We start from the raw sequence: 19831 nt of genomic DNA on the forward strand, positions 1-19831 counted from the left end.
TTTGTGTTCGGCTTTACTCTACTTCTTCCCATGACAGATAAGCGTGACAGAGACGTCGTGATCCGTGGCAACTTGTCTCGTGCAACGGCCGACTTGGTGGCGCGGCAATTCCTTTTGCAGATCCTGACGGTGAATTCTCGCTTACGGCCTGTTGATTCTGATTGTCGACGTACGTTTCGCACAAACGTTTTTTTGGAACTAACAGCTGATCAAAAGCACTCACATTCCGCATCTTAGTAGACATGCTTGATGGGTGCACGCCTACAGGCGGGGGCATCGACGAGCCCACGTATGGATCGTGGGGACCAGCATCTGGCTATCCATTTAAAGCGAACAAGATGGATCAAGCTAAAGCATCTATCGCTACGTCTGATTGGGCTGCTGCTACGGCTGCTACCACTGTATCGTCACTCACCAGGCCGCGACCAGTATTGCATCCACTCCAATCGCTTGATTCCGGTGTTATCCACGTCGCCTTGCGTGTGGAAGAATTTCCGCTTTTCAAGCAGAATACACCTGGTCATGCGTTGTCGTCTGGTGATGCTACATGGAGTAGTAGCAATACGCCCACTCCATCCGCAGCTACTCACAAGCCCATGGAAACGGCGCGCACGCCGCCGCGTGACCTTGACGATCCTATGCTGGAATACGATGTGGGAGAAAGAGTTTCGCAGATCCCACTTCGGAAACGCAAGCTGTTTGCGCAGGTACAGGGCGGCGGTGGCCCCATGTCTGATGAGTCTAGCGAGTCTTACTCGTCTTCCAGTAGCGATTCAAGCTTGAACTAGATGTGACAGACAAGTTACGTGACAAGATGGTTGGAGGCGAAGGGGAAGGGAAGTGCGGAGGTACATGAGAAAAAAAAAAGTGACCGTGAGAGGGATCATGGATACTTGTGTCGTCACATTTGGGGGCTCTCGGCCATGGAAGGCTCTGCTGAGGGAGCCGGAGCTGACGATCCGCGTGTCTGCTCATGATTGTTGTCATCAAAATGTGCCTGGTCACTCGTTCGGACCCATTTGAGGATGCGAACGGGTGTCGATGAGCGCATAGCCTCGGCATCGGGTCCCAATCGCTCAGCGAGGCCTAAGGACACGCCCTGAACCTGTCCCTGAGCATGACCCTGCTGCGCTTGCCCTTGTCCTTGATTCTGTGCCTGAACGGATGATTGATGTAGTCCAGAGGGAACAACCCATTCACGTCGCCACACATACACTGGTTCCTTCGTGCTACGTTGCAACTCGAGCTCCTGGCCAAAGCGGCCGCCCGTCGTACGAGACATGGGGGTGGAGCAAGTGGAGCCTGGACAGTCAGCCTGGAATATTGCACAGCGACTGTACAAGCACGCGGTGAGGCGCGAGAATGATGCCACGAGGCCCCCTATTTTGTGGTCTGTCCGAGGATTTTATTACCTAAGCAGATGCTCGTGAAATAGACACGCACTACCAGCAACCTGCAATGGGCATGAAAGGGGAAATATTGGGTGATGATGAGTGGCCAAGGCCAGTCTATGTACGAGAGGGTGATGTAGTTGTGATAGAGGGCCATTGTGAGCGTGGTCGCCACAGTCCGTCCTGGCTGTAACGTGGATTCAGCGCAAAGTGGACGCCCGTGTGGCTTCGGCGCGAAATTGGAAAGAGCCATGAATAGGGAGGCCCTAAACTCAGCTGCATGTTCAGCAGGTACGGTGGACCAACGAACCAAAACGATGGAACAGGCTGATGGTGTTGCTGACGCTGCCGGAGTAAGCGGGACGTTGTCATAGGCGTGGCTAAGGCACACGCGCCATATATCTGAGGCGTGTGTGCATAGGCATCAGAGCGTGTTAAGCCGAGTTTCTTCTCGAGCTCCCGCTCCCGCTCACATGCGCTGGGAGATGATACTGAATACTCAAACTCAGCGATACTGCCGATCCACCATGGGTTTCCTTCGCGCAGCGGATGCCCCCACTCGTCATTCCATGCTTTTCGCATACGCTGACGAGCGCGAAGTCGGCGAAAAGCCGCAAGAGGGCCACGGCCTAATGAGCCGCCTTGGCCCGCATCAGAGAAGTAGCGCCGTTGCACCATGCCTTCACGCGTACGGAGAGAATTGATGGCTCGTTGCTCGATCGAGGTGAGGTTGTGGCCGCTCATATGGATATGCACAGATACGAGAGAGCCGGTGAAGAGGAAAAAAAAGAAGCTTATTGCAAAAACACTGATCATGAATCCATCGACACTCCAATGGTGGATGGCATCTCTCCATGATGACGACGATCCTTGCGAAAGTACGCCACGGGAAAAGAGTGGTGCCATACTGACGATCACGTATGTAGACAAAATCAGGCCCCATAGCACGGTCATGAAGTACAAGTGGTAATTATGTGCACCGACGCAGCCGCCGATCCACGGGCAGTGGTGATCCATCCGCAGAACACACGTGCCACATTTGCGACAGTGATGTGCTCGAGGAGGCCGCGCACGTTGGCACTGTGTACAAAACAGCTGTGCAGGATCGTACAGTGGTACGTCAGGGGGGATCCGGTGTGGTTCGGGCAATCGAGTGTCGAATGCTGGCGCTGGAGCAACGTGTGTGGCCGAGGGAGGCATGCGTTGAGACGACAGATCATGGGTCCATGCCTGTGGAACAGAGGTCGCCTGGCCGGTTGTATGCAAATAGGCATTTCCTTGTAAGTTGAGAGACGGATTCAAATCTGCAGGGGGTTTTGTATCAGGAGGCCGGCGCGGTGCTGGACTCTGGTTCTCGCCCGAGTATGGGGCTATGATAGCAGACCCTTGCAATGGAGACGAGTTGAGCGGCACGGTCAATGAACGGCCAGGCGATTCGTCGTCTGTGAGCAGTGAGCTTTGAACCATAGAGGGCGGCGTCACATGCGATAAGGGAACAGAGTGGGACTTGTCGTGCGAGACAGGCGCCTCTGGATCCATGGGTGACATGTCGAGACTCAATTCAAGCTCACGCCATCGCTGCTCACGCTCCTCGATGGGTGAGAAAAGGCGCGTATTTCGCACACTGTCGGCATTGTCTGGACTGAATGGCGTTATTTCATTATGGTCAGCCGCGCCAGGCTGTCTTTCAATGTCGATGGGCATGGTGGCAGAAGCAGGAGCAGTGACAACGCAGCCTGTTTCTATATCCAATGTCTTTGCCGCCGCTGCCTCAGTCACCAAGTCTCGAACGTAGCCAGGATGCGACGCAACCACTGTGGCAAAACACCACGACAGCATAACCCAAGGAACTAAGAATCCAACCAGCAGTCCAATGCCTTCGCGCTTGGATCCCAACGCACTCTCTTTCTGCGCAATCATCGGATAACATACTCGCCACACATAGATGGCACACGTCCACATGATACAAACAGCCACCAACACTGGATTTGCATATCGGATCCACCAGGGATCAGGCCTTGTGCTGTTCTGCACACCTATTCGCTGAGCTACCCCGATGCCGAGACGCGCAAGCACGCCCTGTGATGCGCCACCCGGCATCGAAACGCGTCGTGTCTCTGCGTCGGTTCAGCTCTTCACACAAAGGCACGTCGCCAATGCTCACAATAACACGCACGAACTCCGCAATTCGGTCTGTCCTCTCATCCCACCCCACTTCTGCTGAATCAATCCATCAGTGATGCACGTTTTGTCCTATTTTTTTTTTTCCTAAGCCATGGCCCCACCACCCGCCTCCACACTCTTGCATTTCGACCTGGGCGTAGTCTGAGCATCCTGTTCTAAGGCCTTGTAGGACCGCTCACGCGCGCACGTCCGCTTCATTACTACAGACAGAGCCTTGCCATCCATTCACTACCCTTTCATCGACCCGCATCCATTGTCGCTGCTAGGTCAGACCTCATGAGCCACATCAAGAGGCAACAACGGCGCTGGGTGTCGCTGTTAGGCTCCGTGATTATTGCGTTATCAGCAGGCAGCACCTATGTATTCAGTTCATACGCGCCCCAACTTCAAGAGGCATTGCATCTGTCGAGCACGCAGCTCAATATCCTTGGTCTCGCAGGCAACTTGGGCATGTACATGTCCGGGCCAGTATGGGGACGATGGATTGACCAAGCTGGTCCCTATGGTGCTGTGATCAGTGGTGCGTTTCTGGTGTTAACAGGCTATGGTATGCTGTCCCGAGCGCACAAGTATGCGTGGACTGATATGCCTGTGCTGATGCTCTCTTTCTTTTGTCTGTGCACGGGTCTGGGTAATTCAGCAGGCAACAATGCAGCCATCAATGTGCAGGCCAAGAGTTGGGGAGAAGACCACCGTGGATCAGCTATGGCACTTGTACTCTCAGCGTTTGGGCTTAGTGCCTTTGTGTACTCGACACTGTCACACACGTTCTTCACCGGCAATGTTACAGGATATTTGGACATGCTTGCACTCGGCAGTTTCTCCTGCTTTATTGTCGGCATGATGCTGATCAAGATTGTGCCGCCCAGTGAGGGTGAGCAGGCGCAACAGACTGCGTCGTCGTCACAATATGAGCGTGTGCCAGATCGGGAAGACCCAGAAAGAGATGCAATGCCGGGTCGCAAGCCTCTACGCCGCATGCGCTCGTCTTCGGAGACGAGTGCGCGTGTTATAGCATGGATCCGCGATGTCCACGAGTCCGAGTATGGGCACGCGGATGACGACCAAGTCATAGACGAGCGAGATCCCGGCACAACTGACATTACAGGGCTGCAACTTGTGCGCAATGTGGACTTTCTCCTTCTGTTTACCATTCTAGGCTTTCTCAGTGGCTCAGGCCTTTTGCTCATCAACAATGTCGGCACCATAACTCGCGCACTTTGGGACCATGCCGAGCGTGAGAACAGGCTGGTAGTGGGGAAGACCACTACAGACATGGCTTGAGTCGCTCACTGGTGTGGGTGCTGAATTCGTGAAAAAGGCCGGCAAGAAACAGGCCGTGCAGCGTGTCCAGGCCTTTCAAGTGTCTTGCATCAGCGTCGGCAATGCGCTGGGTCGGATTTTGATTGGGCTCGTGTCAGACTATCTAGTCTATGTGACGCAGCGTGCATCGTATCGAACGCTGCTGCTGATACCAATCGTGCTATTGGCTATTGCGTCGCAAAGTCTGGCTGCTTGGCCCGGTGTGATAACTACTGTGCACCGTCTGTTGTTTGTGTCGGCCATGACCGGTCTCATGTACGGCTTCCTGTTTGGTTTGGGGCCCGTGCTTGTGTTTGAATGGTTCGGCGTCAGCTCATTCAGTGAGAATTGGGGCTGGATGAGTTTTGCGCCTGTGATTTTTGGGAATGTGTACAATATCATGTTTGGAAGGTATGTAACGCTTGCTTGTGCGCGAGTGAGAGGGAGAGAGATCCGCGCGCCTTCATCGTCGGGCAACTAACACGAGTGTTTCTTTATTCTTATTATTTATGTTTTTTTTTTTTTTTTTTTTTTTTTTTCTTTGTTCTTTTTCGAATGTTCAACGCCATCAGAATATACGATTCCAATGTCCCTGAAGGTCGTCATCATGTGCACCGCTGCCTCAAGGGTGAAGAGTGCTATCGCTCCGTCTTCCAATTCACGACGGCAGGCTGTATCTGTGCACTTGTCGTTTGCGTCGTGTTGATCATGCGTCGCATCGATGGGTTGGTGCAGAAACTTCGTTCCTTGGTGATTCCTCGTAGACTAGCTATTGAATAGCCGTGAGTGTAACTGGTCATGCCGCGCTTGGACAATATCTCCCAAAGGCCACGTCGTGCACGCCACATCCATATCAGTATCGTCGAGTTCGTCATCAAGCCATGCGTCCTCACTTTGACTCGTGTCCCGGTATGCGTATGAGACGAGCTTTTCACTCGCGTGCCGAGACAAAAGAGCTTCGCTTCGAGACACAACGTGTCGCAGTTTCGTTGCCAGAAGCTGGTGTGCCAGGTACGGCCCCAAGGTGTTGAGCCGGATGGAGCAGGACATGAGATTGCGCGCTTGTAGAAACAGGTTAACATGAATCATGCGCTCCACGGAGAGACCAACACAGCAAGAAAACACCCCCGTACAGATGGCAAGATGTCCCGCCAGCTCGGTGGCTGAAAGAGACATGGCACCCGATGAGAGCTTTGCTCCGCCACGCCGTATGCGCAGGCGAAGCTGTTCGACCAACGTGCGTGCACGAAAAGCATGTGATTTCGGCTCTGGTTGCGCATGCTCGTCGTCTTTCGCGCCTGGGTATGGCGCAAAGGACCGCATGTAGAGTGTCAAGAGCGCCATGCCTTGGATCAGAGAGGCTCGGCGCGACACATGATTCAGCAGGAGCGTGTGGTGATGCCAATCAAGCCTACCAATAGCATCTAATGCACGCTCATCACCTTGCACGTACTTGTCGGCCAAAGCATAAGCTGCGCACATGTACGGCAGCACACTGGTGGCATAGTTGGCTAGCGTGTGCTCGACGAACGATAGCGTCGATGACACGAGTTGGTCCTGACCATGTGTCAAGAAACCATGCGAGTAATACGATTCGAGGCCGGCTGAGGCAATGAACCCGCCTGTCGGCGGATTGGAATCACTGAGTATCAGTACAAGGTAGTCTTCTGCCTCACGATCTGTCAACGACGACACCATGTTGTGGAGTAAAAAAGAGACGTGTCGTCCCAACTCTGTTGGACAGAGGGAGAAGCTCTCATTCACGCTTCGGCTGTCTATGTATACATGATACAAGAGAGAGACACAGAAATTGAGACACAGAAATTAAGACAAAAATGAGAAATACGTCGTGCACGTCTCGCTATGGGGCAGAGGGAGTATCTGTGTGAGGAAAAAAAAAAAAAAAGCTGGAAAGCTCCCTCTACGCAGGGGGAGCTGGCGTCGCGTCTGTGGCCGACGGTGTGGCAGCATTCTTGGGCGATGCCGTCTGTTTCTGGGTCATACCCGCCTCCCCGGATGCATCCTTCGTGTAATGATCCACATTCATGTCATTCAGACCCAGCACTTCATTCTGCTCAAAAGAACGCGTATAGTTTTCGACATGCAGCTGCTCATCGGGATCTGGCGCATACGGGTTCTGAATGTAACTGTCGGCGAGTGGGTCGTCCAGAATCACCGTGTACGGGCACGCCTCAGCACTTATGGCCCGTTTCAACTTGCCAAGAAAGCCCTCAAATGCATTCACATCCTTCTGGGCAGCCGAGTCGCCGCGCAAAAGCACCTTTTCATACAGTTCATCGTACACGTTCTGGAGAAGACCTTCCAGCGTCGTGAAGCGGCCGCCAAGAGTGCCAGGGGCGAGATACAGATCAATTTCAGGGATAGACAGACCCGCACTCTCGGCCTTCAGGATATCGCGAGACAAATCCTCACTGTCATTGACACGCAGCGTAAGCTTGCGCCCATGGTCGCTGATCGCCGAGCCAGATTTCACTTCATTGTCGCGGTAGCCACAGTGATCACACGCTGTCGACATGATAAGAATATCCTTGAAGTAAGGGATGTTCACTTTCTTCATGTTCGTGTTCACAGGCGCATTGCAGCTTGAGCAAGTGCCCGGGAACGTGTAGATTTGCTCGTTGTCAAACTCTGTTTCACCCGTCTCTTTGTCGAAGCCGCCGCCAGCACCGTTCGCTCCGCCATTCTCTGCACCCTGTGATCCTGCTGCTCCCTCCTGACTTTGTGTTTGTGGGTCGCCCATGATCCCAAGCGCAATGTTTTGCTCCTTGGTGCGTGCATAGTCTCGCTTACTCCATTTCACGTCAGCTCCGCCGCTGCTCTCGATAGGGCCCGTGTACTCGACGAAGCTGTTGCCGGACGGATCATCGAGTACGACCTTGAATGGCCTGAGTGGCTGCGCATCTTCGGTGGCGGTTGCGGATACGTCTGTCTCGTCCGATGCGCGCTCGCCCAGCATCTCACGCAGCCTTCGACAGAGATCCTCAATTTTCTCGTACACATCAGGCTGCAAGTGCTTCCGCACGGGCTGATCCATACCAAGATCACGCAATGTATCCTGCAGAATGCCCTCAACCGTTGTGATTTGGCCACGCCGTGCTGGAATTTGCAGCTGCAGTTCGGGGACGCTCAGCGTACAAAACTCCGACTTGATAATCTGCCTATTCATGTCTTTTTTGGTCGTGATGTGGATCGTGTACGTGCATCCTTTCGGTTGGATCTCTCCAGCACTTTGGACTTCGCTGTTACGATTTCCACAATGGGGGCATGAAAAGCTCATCACAATCACCTCGCGAAAGAATGGGATGTATGTGGGCAACAGGCGCGTGATGCCCTGCTTCCCACACTCCATGCACAGTGATTCGATCTCATGCATCGGTTTGTTTTCTTCATTTTCGAGGACTTGCTCACCAATAGGGCGAAAATGTGTTTCGTCACTCATGGTGGATGTCGTGTGAATGAGAGAATGCAAGAAATTCAAAGACCAGGAAAATCTCGCATTGTCGCGGTAAATTCCTGACCTATATGCTAGGCGGATCTCTCGTTTCTCCACACACGCATGCAAACATACGTGCATGCACACACTCTCCCACTTTTCGTGGAGGTGCGTCTCGAAGCTGGCAGAACCAGCTGGGTTCGTCACGAAACGCACCTCTCTTTCCATACTCATTGCCTCTTCAGCCATCGTGACATCGGCCTCGTTCCTTCGTCGTTGCACACGGTTCATGAGTGACGCCAAACGCATAAAGCTCGAGTCGAGTCACCGGCCTATTATTGTGACACATTCCGGCACATTCCATGCAGACGAGGCACTTGCTGTGCATCTGCTCTCGAAGCTGCCTGTATTGCATGATGCCGAGCTCATACGAACGCGTGATCCAGCCGAAATCGCTAAAGGCACCATTGTGGTCGATGTAGGTGCCGAATACGTGCCTGAAAAGCACAGGTACGACCACCATCAGCGCGGATTTTCCGAGACGTTTGATGCCGAGCATAAGACGAAGTTGAGCAGTGCCGGACTTGTCTGGAAGCACTTTGGCCGTGATATCCTCACAGCGCACTTGAACTGCTCAGCTGATGACAAGCGCATCCCAGTTTTATACAAAAAAATGTATGATGACTTTGTCGAGGCTATCGATGGCCACGACAATGGAATACCTCTGTACCCTGGAGTCAGTGAACCGCCTGCGTACCGATCGCGCACAGACCTTTCCTCTCGAGTAAGCTACATGAATCCTCGCTGGAACGAGACATGGGATGATGCCGATCTCTTGGCCCGCTTCCGTCGCGCCTCGAGCATGGCAGGTTCAGAGTTCTTTGACCGTGTGAACGATGCTGTCGATGGTTGGTTCCCTGCCCGTCAGCTCGTTGTCGACGCTCTTCATGCACGCAAATCGTTTGATGGTGCCGATGAAAAGGGTCGGATTGTTCTGTTCCAGCGTGCTGTAGCATGGAAGAGTCACATCTTTGATCTTGAGGAAAGCATGAACATTCCCGACGATGAGAAACCACTCTACATCGTCTACCCTGATGAGTCGAACAAATGGCGCGTACAAGCAGTGCCTGTCAATCTCGAGAGCTTTGAGAGCCGTAAGGCTCTGCCTGAGGCTTGGCGAGGTATTCGCGACGAGCAGCTCAGCGGACTGAGTGGCATTCCGTCCTGTGTGTTCGTTCATCAGTCCGGCTTCATTGGTGGAAATCAAACCAAAGAAGGAGCTCTCACTATGGCCAAAAAAGCGCTTGAATAAACCTGGACACTCTGTTTTGCCCGCCTCTTCCTGCCTTCGCGCTTTATTCAGACTTCATCTTCGTCGATGACCATGGACCCGCCTGGAGAAACCGCAACCCTCTGTATGACAACAAATATGCTTCCGTCTGGCCCCCTTTTTGATCTACCGTAGTCCACTTCTTTGTGTCACGCTAGCTCGACCACATCCAATTTTGTAGCACCCTACCGACGATGCAATACGTCCGCCAGTCTAGGGATCATCGTGTTAGGACTTTTGCGTCCTACGTTGCTCGATTTTCGCTTGGTTCTTTTGTTCTGGACTATCGTTCTCTACGTTTCTTGATCGATAAAAAAAACCTCGTCAGGATATCCAATGTGTTGCCCCGTTTTTGCAATGGCTTCGCTTCCGACGCAAGCGTATAAATCTTGCTAGTTTCAGTACATGCTGGCGTTATACGTGATGTACGACTTAACGTCGCGTGTGTATAGGGCTAATTGGTTGTTTGATTCGTGAAACTAACTTTACAAAAGCCATTACATACATCCGATGCCGTACATTACCCCAGAAAGACGAAGGGCTAAAGAATCGTCAAGGACGGCTTTCGCGCGCCTTGCCCGCAAACGCTATATGCAGCCGTGCTTGCCTTGTACAGAGAGAGAGAGAGAGACCTCTGCTCACACTGATTATGAAGAAATGGGACTCACATGTCACGCGTCGACACTAACAACCGGCGTAAAAAATGTGAGATACCTATCGAGTTGGATCGTAAGGACCTTGTTGATCATTTGAATGAGTTACCATGAATCGGATATACATGTACCTAACACGCAAACTCATTGGCCTGCTTTCCCCTCACACAGCAACGCACAAGTGGCTTGCTAGATAATTGGGGGAGCAAATATAGTATATACGTGGAATGTCCTGCACGCACAACGTCTCATGTCATTGGTATCATTGTAAATTACTATTCAGCCACCACGTGTCTTAGCGGAGGGAACGCCGTGACATTGCATGCAGAGTCTGGGGTTCACAGGCTGAGCCAAGAAGTCGACGCAACACCGAAGTGTAGAATAAAACAAAATATTTACCAATGATATTCATGCGCTGAATAGCTGGGTGAGAGTTTGAATAGAGTCGCTTTCCCGTTGGTGGATTGGTCGGTTCTTTATGCCTCCGACGACGGCATGCCTGCCATCCGTGTCTATGTTGCATAAAACACGTGCAGTCTCGCCACAATTCATATTCTCATCGCTCTGAGTCGGTAGAATAAGTGGCCCTGATTGAATCACTCTCGTACATTCTCCCATCACACTACTACTACCCCCTACTACTAGTGCGAATTATCTATACTTGCCATGCTGTGCGAGAAGCCCTTAGTGCTCCTCCTCGCTGCATGCCTGGCATTGGTCGTTGCCTTGGTAGAGGCGAGTGAGCGTCAACCGCATTTGGAGCTTCATCGCGAATTGCGCAAGAGAAATGCAGCCTCAACCGACCCGTCTGAACTCAATGGTAAGACATTCGATTATGTTGTGATTGGTGGTGGCCAAGCTGGTCTGGTTGTCGCCTCTCGCTTGTCTGAGAACCCTGATATCTCAGTCGCTGTCATTGAGGCCGGTACCTCGGGCACTGCCAAAAACGAGTCGGAAAAGATTGATATACCCGCAGCCAACCTGTACAATTCACCTGGCAAGACGTACATGAACTGGAAGTACAACACTGTTAAGCAGCCTCAGCTTAACGATCGGGTGACGTCTTGTCCTCGTGGAAAAGTTCTGGGTGGTAGCAGTGCTATCAATGGTCTGTACTACGTTCGCCACAGTGTGGGCGAGCAGGACGCCTGGGGCAAAATTGTGGATGACAAGGAACTTTGGGGCTGGAACAACATGTACAGGGCCATGAAAAAATCTGAGACATTCACAGAACCAAAGAGTTCTGTGGCAGATGTCGATCGAATTGTGGCTGAGCCGAATTCCCACGGCAAGGATGGCCCTATCCATGCAAGCTGGCCCGCTGTACCATTTGAATGTACTGGTGCATTCATCAATGCTAGTGTCGATGTTGCCGCGCCGTTCGCAAATGACCCATATGCTGGTACGAATCTCGGCACGTATGTTGCGACGTCGAACATCAACCCAACAAATTGGACTCGCAGCTTCTCGCGCACTGGCTACTACGACCCATTCGTGTATCGCTCGAATCTTCACGTTCTCACGCAGCATTTGGTTACAAAGATCAACTTTGATAAGAGTGGTAAACAGCTGAAGGCAACGGAAGTGAAGTTCAAATCGAGTCCAGACTCTGACGAGTACACCGTTAAAGTCGGGCGTGAGGCCATCATTAGTGGCGGTGCCATCAATACGCCCCAAATTCTTCAACTCTCAGGTATCGGTGAAAAAGGTTTCCTGAAGTCCAAGGGTATTGATGCTGTACTTAATTTGCCAGGTGTCGGTTATAATTTACAGGATCACGTGTCTGGTGGTGTTGAGTGGCAACCCAAAGGCACTACGAAGCTGCCTCCTCAGGACTTGAAGCAATCTAAGGAAGTCAACTCGTACACAAACAGTGCAGTGGCCTACCTAAATGGTTCACAAGTCATGAAGGATCAATGGGGCACGTACCTTGATCAGGTGAAGGGTAACAAGTCGAAGGCCGTAAATGCATTGCCAGCTCCCGACTCTGTGAAGAAAGGCTACGATCTCACTTACCAGACTGTGCTGGACACGATTCAGAATCAGATTGCGACAATGGAAATCCTTTTCTCCACGGCATTTGGCAAGATCCAAGTCCAAGCTGCACTGCAACACGCGTTTTCACGCGGCACTGTCATGATCAACTCGAAGGATCCTTTTGAGCCTCCAAACATTGACCCTCGCTACCTCGAGCAAGAGTCAGACATGTTCATGCTGCGCGAAGGTTTCAAGGTCGCTCGTAGCATTGGCGAAGCAGCACCATTAAACTCGTATCTGGAGAAGGAGACAAATCCTGGCAAAGATGTGTCGAGCGATTCCGACTGGGAAAACTTTATTCGGGGCCGTGTTCAGACGGAGTTCCACATCAGTGGAACAGCGGTGATGCTTCCAAAGGACAAAGGCGGTGTCGTGGACAAGAACCTGAGGGTGTACGGCACGTCAAACTTGCGCGTCATCGATGCATCTGTTGTACCGTTTGTTGTTTCGTCGCATTTCATGTCTCTCGTGTATGGTCTTGCGGAGATCGGGTCTGAAATCGTTTTGGACTCGTACAAAACTCGCAATGGTAACAATAATCGCAATGGAAGCGGAAACGGTAATAACAAAGACGGTGCCAGTAGCGGCAACAACAACAACAACACAACAACGGTGATAGCAAGAACGACAATAAGAGCGACAGCTCGAGTAACAAGAACGACGATGGCAAGAACGATAATAACAGCAACCAAAACTCTCAGCCTAATTCCGGAAGTAAGGCGTCGAAAGATGGCGATGCTTCCGGCAATAGTCGTGATGCTGCTTCCAGTGTTCATACGTCGAACCTCTTGTTGTCTCTTATGGTGAGTGCCTTGATGGCCTTCACCACTGTGTACATCTCTCTCTAAGCTACAACTCTTCTCGATCACACCATGAAGTATATTCAAGCAAAATCAAATACACCTTTCTCATGCTATAATGACACTCACCATTCTTGTAATACTTGTGCGTATGCTTTTGGCATTCGCCTTGGCGCACTTCCATAATATTGTGTAAGTAACATACTTTTGTACGTCTATGTTTCATATTAGGGATCCGATAGTGCAATTTTCAGAGAATGTTACTTGCATGAAGAATTGGGTCGTGATTGATCTGCGCATATGATTCTAAGTTGTGGCTACAGTACACTGGTTGATCGAGCCATGCTATACTACGGCTTCATCGAAGCGATCAGGACACCAACTACTCTGAAATGCAGTATCAGTTAGATAGACTGCGGGTGATTACACACACATTCAATTCCATGATTCACAATCGATTACGAGGCTTGTATTGTCGCAGTAATGCTCGTCGATAACTTGAAAAGTTCAAACTACTGTCAAGGTATAGTGAGCTGCTTTTCTCATTCCCAATGAACCACGTTTGGATGAAAAACGTAGGTGCATTACACATAGCGGCGCGTCTTGTCTCAAGTTAATGGTTTTTCTGGAGCCATGCTTCCATTTCCGATGCACCACAGCGCTCGCGATTGATTCGGCGATCTCCTTTTTCCGTTTGCGATATAGATAAGTGCCGGTACAGTGCATCGAGACGTCGGATAGCTGTAGCTCGACGTTCTTCTGTTTTAGCATCCGGAGCATCCATCGTCGCTTCGCCAAACATTTTCGCAGTCAAGGGCGGAAGTCCGTACACTTCATCTGCATATCCTTCGCGCACAAGCCAGCCGCGCAGACGGTCGACAATCGCCTGTCCACGAACTTTGGTATAAGACGAAGAAGGAATGGATCCAGCAGTTGCTTCGCGAAAATGAGCGACTCGCGACATACGCGCCTTTTGTGGATTCCATACACTTTCTAGCGCCGCTTCAGGCGTGCGGGCATACACACCTTCTTCCAGGGCAGCATCATCCTCTGGTGGCTGAATACTCTCGGCTTGTCGGAATGGTTGAATGTCGTTTCCGGTCCCCGTTTGCAATTTGGCGAGGTTTTCGTGCATCGCGTACTGCTCGCGGCTCATTGAAAGTCCCTGCGAGGGCGATGGTGGACGCCAGGTCTCTTCTAGATGAACGAGGGGCCGCATCGAGTCAAATTCATGGGACGGCGCACCCGCTTCAGGTGCATGTAGCTCCGACTCAATTGCATCAATGAATCGGTGGCCATCCTGCTGCACTTTTACAGACATGTAATGCGGATTCTGTTGCCATGCGCGCTCCATCAGAGCTGGATTCGAATCTGTCTGTTCAATGCTTATGTTGCTGAGAATTGCATTGGGCCCATGCAGGGCTGAACGCTCATGCTGAAATGCATCAAATTCCGTATTGCTCTCACGAGCCGTTTGCGATCGAAAGTCCGGCACACGCCAGTTCGTAGAGCTTGCACCTCCTTGCGCATGTGAACTCTCCAGAGCTTCTCCAGATGGGCCGCTAATTTTCTCGCTTTTACCATGGGTCGCTAGCCAGAGCCGGCTGTCGTCACCCATCGCTGCTTCTTGCTAGAAATCAACGTGTGGGGAATGGAAGTTCTCGCGTGGGGGAACGAAAGACTCGCACAATCCCAACCGGCCACTCCTGCACCTCCACATGGCGGAATCAAATCGTGGCGCACTTTTTCAGACCTATTGTGCCAGAATCTGGCACCTATTAGAGAAACCGATTCCGATGGAGGGCATTGAGAACCACAGCACTGCGCATCTCTATCTAGACCTCCATGACTGCATACAGGTGGCAAACGTTTTTTATAGTTTTTGCGTGCTTGGCAGCTTGTTTCTGTGCATATGCAGACGCTTCGAAGCATAAAAATAAAGACAAAGTGTTATTTTCCGACCTAAAAACGCTGACTTTTTACCGCGGACGCACAACAACAGCACGGCGTCTCGAACCCGTCCAACAACTTACATGCGAGGGCCGTTTATGCCGGAGGTACCAGCCAGCAGTGATCCAATGCGAGAGTCGTGGTGATCAACAGTGGCGATGTGAGTCGCAGCTTCCACCTTGGGCACAGCTGGGTGCTGTGCAAGTATCGTGCGAAGGGTGGGACTATGCAGAAGACCAATATGTACTGCGTGGCTCATGCGCTTTGCGGTACGAACTCTTACCGACGAGTAAGCGGATGAGCGGCCGGTGGGAGTCGATTCTTTTTAGTGTCCTGTTTTGGGGTCTCGCTATCTTTATTCTTCTATCCTTTCTTCATGCATGCCTTGGCTCAGAGAATGACCTTCCAGGAGGGGCTCCAGACGCAGGGCCTAATGATGCTCCTCCGCCATACCAGAAGCATCCAGGTTCGACATTCTCGTCTCCCGTTACTCGGACTTTGTCTGCTTTAGGGCTTGGTGCCGTCGCTGGCTATCTTTTCCGCTCCCGAAGAACAGGTCCTCAGCCCATGTACGATGAGGCATACCGGCCGTTCCCGGCCTATGGCACCATGCCACATCACGGCGTATATTATGGGGATGCAGCGACGCAGCTTCAAAGCGATAACATAGCCTCTTCTTCATCTGCTCACACAAGCGCGGGCTTTGGAGGGACTGAAAACCGCTAAGCTCCCTACTCCCCTTTTTTCCAAGCCTACTCACTATGTAGTCGCACATACTGTACGTACCACACATGCGCTCAAACTTGTACGGACAATGCAATCAACGAACCTCCACCTCGATTTAGTTCAGGCCTCACTTGCATTCTGCTCCATGCTCATCAACAAGATGAAGGTTGCCGCCTTGTTGCCGCTGTTGGCCTGTGCCACTCTATGCTGGGGGCAATCAAAGAAAGAAATTTCAAATATTTTGCTACAAGACAAATATGTGATTCGCTTTCAGAACAGAACAGTTCCCAGGACAGAAGCTTTGCAGTGGCTTGGCGAACTCCCAGGAACACCGGCTTTGACATCGCCTGACTACGCTGACTGGGACGGTGAGGCCAAGTTTAATGTATATCGGATTACTGAAGCAGAGACATATTTATGCCGTGTACCTCTCTTCGATAACACGTTTGTTAGCAAGGCCCCTGACGACAGGCGCATGCTATCGAGCAGTGAGACAGACAGAATATTGTCACGCGGACTCGAGCTTCTTAAGAACCTTACCGACAGGCCATTGAATATTGAATTCGGATATTTCTCGCATGTTCTTCGATACCAGAAGTATATTCTCCAGTTCCCACGTAACGATTGGAATGATAACAATGTGGTGGCCAAAGTCGAAGGGAGAGAGCAACTACCGGAGGGATATTACCTGCTAGGCATGTGGAATAGTGATGTCAGAGTCAACTCGCAGATTGCGCCCTACTATGATGTTCCCTCTGCTGATCTCGAGGAAGAAATCATGGCACCCAGGACCGATGATGCTCTCTACATACAACAGGTGTGGCAAAACGGCACAATTTGCGACTTGAATGGCCTTCCTCGAATGACAACTGTTAAAGTACGTAAAAAGCAGCGCTAACAGTCTCAGTATTACTGCGGCCCTACCACAAGAATCACTAATCTGGCTGAGGTACTCACATGCAATTAGTACGTCTTTCGATCGACTAACATGTCAGTGTGCTTGTCGTCCAAACCGAGGCATTATGCCAAGATAATATGTTTCAGCCGCCTAAAGTTCAAAAGCCACATGAAATTCAGTGCCGATTGGTGACGCCAGACAATGAAAAGGAACGGGAAGAGTATCTGAACAAGGTCGATGAGCACCACGGTGTGAAGCACAATGGCGATAAGCAAGTTGTCGATACGACCTTGCAGTTCGTGGACAAGATGGCAGCGAAAGAGGGTGATGCAAAAGAAGTTCACGTGTCTCTTTTGAACAGTGACGGACAATTGTCGACGGACCTTGAGAAGGTCCTAGACTCATTTCTCCATTCTCGCAAGCATACCATATACCCTGTCTCAAATCAAAATGCAGCGAAGCAAGCGGAAGAAAACAAGGTCAACGAAGAGTCTCCTACGACATTGGCTGAAGCGTCCCAATCTACAGAAGCATCGGCAGAGCCGCTCGACGACCGCTTGCAAGACTTGTAGCCAAACGTACACAGGCCACTTTCATACAAACTATGATTCTTCTCGTCCTCGAGTAAGGAATGGCCGAGCAAACGCGTCTTTCCATCTTGATTTAGTGCCTGTGTAAGTACATGAAAGGTATCCTATGCCTATTTAGTGATGCGCAAGTCGAAGTCGCCGCTGAGATCTACTTTCGTCATGATGCTGCAGGGCTTCGACGCACTGCTAACAGGATCATATGTGCATTCACTGGACTTGGAAATGGCTTCGCACTGATGCAAAGAAGTTCCTAGATACTAGTGAGTAAAAGCAATAAACATAATGACCTGCTTTGTTCGCACTGCAGGCCCGGCTATTGTTCTGACATAGTTTAAGAATATGCGCATCAACTCGAAACAAATCGATTCCCAAATCTCCTCCACCACAGCGATCCTGAGATCTGTTGACTGACCGCTCAACGACACGTCTGTGGCTTCTCGACTTCCACTAAATTGAAATAGTTCGCATTGCATGGGGTGCGTCGAGAAGCATGAGTTTGAATGCATTTCTGCCACCGTCCGTGCGACTTAACGCGTCAAGTTCTAGCGCACAGGCTGTGCCCAGGGTCCAGGCACATATTATGCCGTTTTCTATCGAGTACAATGGTCCTGCTCCTGTTGGAACCTACCTTCTGATGGAGTCGCCTCTTGAACCCCATCTTGCCCCAATGGGAAGTGCAAACCCAAGCAGATTCGATCCTGATGAGAGTGACGAAGCTATTTCATCATTCCGTGGCAGATATATCCATGGAACTCGCGCATATCTCCCTGATGGTTACAAGTTAGGCTTTTTTCGTATGTCTCGGGCGCTAGCGTGCTCAGAGATGCCTAATGAGTACGAGCATATCGGCGATCAACCTCGTCGCAATGCACAAAGCCATTTAATAGCCCCGCCAGCTCCAACACAGGGATCCAGGTTTTCATTGGATGATGACGAGGATGCTTTCAACGATTGTATAGGCAAGGATGAAAGCGACGAGGAAGAGCATGCGACCGCTCATCGTACCTATCGAGAGCAGGAAAACATCTTACACATGAATGAATCCGACCAGCTTTCTGCCCCTGAGTCACTTCATATTCCTGATCGACATCAAGATGAATGCGGTGCACCTGCGCTCTATCATCGTTGGGAACTAGTGCTCAATGCAGGAGCTTCATTTTGGGCGTGGGGCCCAGATGGTCCTGTCGATTATGGGAGCCACGCATTTTTGCGAACTTGTAACGAATGGATCAAGGTGATTGTCCCTTTTGTACGTATACAAAGCTTATATACTTGAATATTTACTTACACATCCTCCGTCAGCTTCATGGGACGGACGCGCTGTGATGTACGAGGGAGTTCCACGAATTTATAAAACAAGGTAGTTACATCACAAGGTGATAAAAAAGGCGTTGTATGTGCAATTGGACAGGACTTGAAACAACAAGCGTACTTAGTATCCACCGCCGTAGCCGCTGTAGCCACCTGAGCCGCTTCCCATACCGTTAGATGAGCCACCATAGCCGTTGGAACCCATTCCAGATCCCATGCCGGAACCGCCCATACCACCGGACGTGTAGCCATTAGAGCCACCCATACCGCCAGAGCTATGGTGGCCCCCCATACCACTACCCATGCCTGATGATCCAAAGCTCTCAGATCCGCCGTAGCCTCCTGACGACCCCATACCGCTCGATGAACCACCAAAGCCCCCGGACGAGCCACCATAGCCGCCAGACGAGCCGCCATAGCCGCCAGACGAGCCGCCATAGCCGCCAGACGAACTACCATAGCCTCCGGACGAACCGCCATAGCCGCCAGATGAACCACCATAACCATTCGATGAGCCACCATAGCCACTAGACGAGTCGCCGCGGCCGCCGGACGTTCCGCCGTAGCTGCCAGATGAGCCACCATAACCATTCGATGAGCCACCATAGCCGCTGGACGAGTCGCCGTAGCCAGAAGAACCACCATAACCACTCGATGAACCCATGCTAGAGTTCATACCACCACCAGTGCCCGTACTGCTAGATCCGTGGTGGTGGCTGTGACCCATACCACCACCCATACCGGATGAACCGTAGTTGTTTGATCCGCTCATGCCACCAGAGGAAGCGCCGTAGCCACCAGCGCTGCCACCCATGCTTGATGAACCATAGCTATCTGAGCCACCGTATCCACCTGATGAGTTGCCATAGCCGCTGGAACCGTAACTGTTTGATCCACTGTAGCCTCCTGATGAACCTCCATAGCCACTAGTATTACTGTCCATACGACTCGAGCCGTAGCTGTTGGAGCCGCCATAACCACTGGACGACCCACCGTAGCCGTTGGAGCCACCAGTCATACCACCAGACGAGCCATATCCGCCCTGCTGACTGTTCATCCCATTGGACGATCCGTAACCACCAGATTGGTGACCCTGGTGGCTACTGCCGTGAGAACCAGGGTTCAGCTTGTCAAGTACTTGTCCAGCTAACGAAGTTAGAAATAAAAGTATTCATAAGTACACGTACCTTTTCCACCAGTCAAAT

The 19831-nt window shown here is 51.4% G+C and overlaps 10 protein-coding genes across 10 annotated transcripts; 5 read left to right on the forward strand and 5 right to left on the reverse strand.

Annotated features, from left to right (window-relative positions):
- Window positions 1-1508: 1508 nt before the first annotated feature.
- Window positions 1509-3095, reverse strand: MGL_0678 (uncharacterized protein; the record flags this gene model as incomplete). Its single annotated transcript, XM_001732033.1, has 1 exon — window positions 1509-3095. One exon carries the CDS (start codon window positions 3093-3095, stop codon window positions 1509-1511), a length of 1587 nt encoding a protein of 528 aa, XP_001732085.1.
- A 756-nt stretch (window positions 3096-3851) lies between these two features.
- Window positions 3852-4859, forward strand: MGL_0679 (uncharacterized protein; the record flags this gene model as incomplete). Its single annotated transcript, XM_001732034.1, has 1 exon — window positions 3852-4859. One exon carries the CDS (start codon window positions 3852-3854, stop codon window positions 4857-4859), a length of 1008 nt encoding a protein of 335 aa, XP_001732086.1.
- Window positions 4860-5642: 783 nt separating this feature from the next.
- On the reverse strand, window positions 5643-6575 carry MGL_0680 (uncharacterized protein; the record flags this gene model as incomplete). The annotated part of the gene is made up of 1 exon (XM_001732035.1): window positions 5643-6575. The coding sequence occupies one exon, from the start codon at window positions 6573-6575 to the stop codon at window positions 5643-5645; it is 933 nt and encodes a 310-aa protein (XP_001732087.1).
- A 223-nt stretch (window positions 6576-6798) lies between these two features.
- On the reverse strand, window positions 6799-8271 carry MGL_0681 (uncharacterized protein; the record flags this gene model as incomplete). The annotated part of the gene is made up of 1 exon (XM_001732036.1): window positions 6799-8271. The coding sequence occupies one exon, from the start codon at window positions 8269-8271 to the stop codon at window positions 6799-6801; it is 1473 nt and encodes a 490-aa protein (XP_001732088.1).
- A 349-nt stretch (window positions 8272-8620) lies between these two features.
- Window positions 8621-9643, forward strand: MGL_0682 (uncharacterized protein; the record flags this gene model as incomplete). The annotated part of the gene is made up of 1 exon (XM_001732037.1): window positions 8621-9643. One exon carries the CDS (start codon window positions 8621-8623, stop codon window positions 9641-9643), a length of 1023 nt encoding a protein of 340 aa, XP_001732089.1.
- A 1337-nt stretch (window positions 9644-10980) lies between these two features.
- Window positions 10981-13158, forward strand: MGL_0683 (uncharacterized protein; the record flags this gene model as incomplete). The annotated part of the gene is made up of 1 exon (XM_001732038.1): window positions 10981-13158. The coding sequence occupies one exon, from the start codon at window positions 10981-10983 to the stop codon at window positions 13156-13158; it is 2178 nt and encodes a 725-aa protein (XP_001732090.1).
- A 606-nt stretch (window positions 13159-13764) lies between these two features.
- Window positions 13765-14769, reverse strand: MGL_0684 (uncharacterized protein; the record flags this gene model as incomplete). The annotated part of the gene is made up of 1 exon (XM_001732039.1): window positions 13765-14769. The coding sequence occupies one exon, from the start codon at window positions 14767-14769 to the stop codon at window positions 13765-13767; it is 1005 nt and encodes a 334-aa protein (XP_001732091.1).
- A 1203-nt stretch (window positions 14770-15972) lies between these two features.
- Window positions 15973-17297, forward strand: MGL_0685 (uncharacterized protein; the record flags this gene model as incomplete). Its single annotated transcript, XM_001732040.1, has 2 exons — window positions 15973-16708; window positions 16924-17297. The coding sequence occupies 2 exons, from the start codon at window positions 15973-15975 to the stop codon at window positions 17295-17297; spliced, it is 1110 nt and encodes a 369-aa protein (XP_001732092.1).
- Window positions 17298-17805: 508 nt separating this feature from the next.
- MGL_0686 (uncharacterized protein) lies at window positions 17806-18641 on the forward strand (the record flags this gene model as incomplete). Its single annotated transcript, XM_001732041.1, has 2 exons — window positions 17806-18564; window positions 18618-18641. 2 exons carry the CDS (start codon window positions 17806-17808, stop codon window positions 18639-18641), a joined length of 783 nt encoding a protein of 260 aa, XP_001732093.1.
- A 106-nt stretch (window positions 18642-18747) lies between these two features.
- On the reverse strand, window positions 18748-19683 carry MGL_0687 (uncharacterized protein; the record flags this gene model as incomplete). The annotated part of the gene is made up of 1 exon (XM_001732042.1): window positions 18748-19683. The coding sequence occupies one exon, from the start codon at window positions 19681-19683 to the stop codon at window positions 18748-18750; it is 936 nt and encodes a 311-aa protein (XP_001732094.1).
- Between the last annotated feature and the right edge of the window lie 148 nt (window positions 19684-19831).

The sequence above is a fragment of the Malassezia globosa genome, assembly GCF_000181695.2.
Source record: "Malassezia globosa CBS 7966 chromosome Unknown mgl_sf_1.2, whole genome shotgun sequence".
NCBI classification, from domain to species: Eukaryota; Fungi; Basidiomycota; class Malasseziomycetes; order Malasseziales; family Malasseziaceae; genus Malassezia; species Malassezia globosa.